Genomic DNA, 3,074 nt, shown 5'->3' on the forward strand with positions numbered 1-3,074 from the left:
GGGCAGGGCAGGGGGATACATTGCAGGGGCAGGGCAGGGGGACATTGCAGGGCGGGGCAGGGGGACATTGCGGGGTGGGGCAGGGGTGGGGCAGGGGGACATTGCAGGGCGGGGCAGGGGGACATTGCGGGGTGGGGCAGGGGGACATTGCAGGGGTGGGGCAGGGTGACATTGCAGGGGTGGGGCAGGGAGACATTGCAGGGGCAGGGCAGGGGGACATTGCAGGGGCAGGGCAGGGGGATACATTGCTGGGGCGGGGCAGGGGGACACATTTCTGGGGCAGGGCAGGGGGACATTGCAGGGGCAGGGCAGGGGGACACATTGCTGGGGCGGGGCAGGGGGAGATTGTAGTGGTGGGGTGGGGCAGGGGGACACATTTCTGGGGCAGGGCAGGGGGACATTGTAGTGGTGGGGTGGGGCAGGGGGACATTGTAGTGGTGGGGTGGGGCAGGGGGTCACATTTCTGGGGCAGGGCAGGGGGACATTGCAGGGGCAGGGCAGGGGGACACATTGCTGGGGCGGGGCAGGGGGAGATTGTAGTGGTGGGGTGGGGCAGGGGGACACATTTCTGGGGCAGGGCAGGGGGACACATTGCAGGGGCAGGGCAGGGGGATACATTGTAGTGGCGGGGTGGGGAAGGGGGACACATTCCTGGGGCAGGGCAGGGGGACATTGCAGGGGTGGGGCAGGGGGACATTGCAGGGGCAGGGCAGGGGGACACATTGCTGGGGCGGGGCAGGGGGACATTGTAGTGGTGGGGTGGGGCAGGGGGACACATTTCTGGGGCAGGGCAGGGGGACACATTGCAGGGGCAGGGCAGGGGGATACATTGTAGTGGCGGGGTGGGGCAGGGGGACACATTCCTGGGGCAGGGCAGGGGGACATTGCAGGGGTGGGGCAGGGGGACATTGCAGGGGCAGGGCAGGGGGACACATTCCTGGGGCAGGGCAGGGGTGGGGCAGGGGGAAATTGCAGGGGTGGGGCAGGGGGACATTGCAGGGGCAGGGCAGGGGGACACATTGCAGGGGTGGGGCAGGGGGACACATTGCAGGGGTGGGGCAGGGGGACATTGCAGGGGCAGGGCAAGGGGGTACATTGCAGGGGCAGGGCAGGGGGACACATTGCTGGGGCGGGGCAGGGGGACATTGCAGGGGCAGGGCAAGGGGGTACATTGCAGGGGCAGGGCAGGGGGACACATTGCAGGGGCAGGGCAGGGGGACACATTGCTGGGGCGGGGCAGGGGGATACATTGTAGTGGCGGGGTCGGGTAGGGGGACACATTGCAGGGGTGGGGCAGGGGGGTCCATTGTAGTGGTGGGGTGGGGCAGGGGGACACATTGCAGGGGTGGGGCAGGGGGGTCCATTATAGTGGCGGGGTGGGGCAGGGGGACACATTGCAGGGGTGGGGCAGGGGGTACATTGTAGTGGTGGGGTGGGGCAGGGGGACACATTGCAGGGGTGGGGCAGAGGGGTACATTGTAGTGGCGGGGTGGGGCAGGGGGACAAATTGCTGGGGCAGGGCAGGGGGACACATTGCAGGGCAGGGCAGGGGGGTACATTGTAGTGGTGGGGTGGGGCAGGGGGACACATTGCTGGGGCGGGGCAGGGCAGGGGGACATTGCAGGGGCAGGGCAGGGGGACATTGCAGGGCAGGGCAGGGGGGTACATTGTAGTGGTGGGGTGGGGCAGGGGGACACATTGCTGGGGTGGGGCAGGGGGACATATTGCAGGGGTGGGGCAGGGGGACATTGCAGGGGCAGGGCAGGGGGACATTGCAGGGGCAGGGCAGGGGGACATTGCAGGGGCAGGGCAGGGGGACACATTGCAGGGGTGGGGCAGGGGGACACATTGCTGGGGCAGGGCAGGGGGACACATTGCAGGGCAGGGCAGGGGGGTACATTGTAGTGGTGGGGTGGGGCAGGGGGACACATTGCAGGGGTGGGGCAGGGGGACATTGCAGGGGCAGGGCAGGGGGGTACATTGTAGTGGTGGGGTGGGGCAGGGGGACACATTGCAGGGGTGGGGCAGGGGGACATTGCAGGGGCAGGGCAGGGGGGTACATTGTAGTGGTGGGGTGGGGCAGGGGGACACATTGCAGGGGTGGGGCAGGGGGACATTGCAGGGGCAGGGCAAGGGGGTACATTGCAGGGGCAGGGCAGGGGGACACATTGCAGGGGTGGGGCAGGGGGACACATTGCTGGGGCAGGGCAGGGGGACACATTGCAGGGCAGGGCAGGGGGGTACATTGTAGTGGTGGGGTGGGGCAGGGGGACACATTGCAGGGGTGGGGCAGGGGGACATTGCAGGGGCAGGGCAGGGGGGTACATTGTAGTGGTGGGGTGGGGCAGGGGGACACATTGCAGGGGTGGGGCAGGGGGACATTGCAGGGGCAGGGCAGGGGGGTACATTGTAGTGGTGGGGTGGGGCAGGGGGACACATTGCAGGGGTGGGGCAGGGGGACATTGCAGGGGCAGGGCAAGGGGGTACATTGCAGGGACAGGGCAGGGGGACACATTGCTGGGGCAGGGCAGGGGGACACATTGCAGGGGTGGGGCAGGGGGACATTGCAGGGGCAGGGCAGGGGAACATTGCAGGGGCAGGGCAGGGGGACATTGCGGGGGCAGGGCAGGGGGACACATTGCTGGGGTGGGGCAGGGTGACATTGCAGAGGTGGGGCAGAGGGGCATATAGTGGTGATGGCGGGGATTAGAGGGAACAAAATAGTCTGTGAGGTGCAGGTGTAGAAGGGTCAGACAGGAACACACACGCCCACCCCAAGGATCCGGGGAGTCCTGTGGGTACAAGGGTCAACACAACTCAAGACAACATCAGACAACTGCTACAACCTTCCCTACAACACAAGAAAACATCAGACAACTGCTACAACCTTCCCTACAGCACAAGACAACATCAGTCAACTGCTACAACCTTCCCTACAGCACATCAGACAACATCAGACAACTGCTTCAACATTCCCCTCACCACTCGACATCATCAGACAACTGCTACAACCTTCTCTACACAAGACATCATCAGACAACTGCTACAACCCTCCCTACAGCACGAGACAACAT

The 3,074-nt window shown here is 65.9% G+C and overlaps 1 protein-coding gene across 1 annotated transcript; it reads right to left on the minus strand.

Annotated features, from left to right (window-relative positions):
• Window positions 1-455: 455 nt before the first annotated feature.
• On the minus strand, window positions 456-2,663 carry LOC125376724 (proline-rich extensin-like protein EPR1). Its single transcript, XM_048388446.1, has one exon. The coding sequence runs from the start codon at window positions 2,661-2,663 to the stop codon at window positions 456-458; it is 2,208 nt and encodes a 735-aa protein (XP_048244403.1).
• Window positions 2,664-3,074: the final 411 nt, after the last annotated feature.

The sequence above is a fragment of the Haliotis rufescens genome, unplaced genomic scaffold (assembly GCF_023055435.1).
Source record: "Haliotis rufescens isolate VD_foot unplaced genomic scaffold, xgHalRufe1.0.p SCAF_71, whole genome shotgun sequence".
Lineage (NCBI taxonomy): Eukaryota > Metazoa > Mollusca > Gastropoda > Lepetellida > Haliotidae > Haliotis > Haliotis rufescens.

What these genes read in the sequence shown, in the direction of transcription:
- LOC125376724 (XM_048388446.1), bottom strand. Translation starts at nt 2,663, where the DNA reads ATGTCACCCTGCCCCACCCCAGCAATGTGTCCCCCTGCCCTGCCCCCG.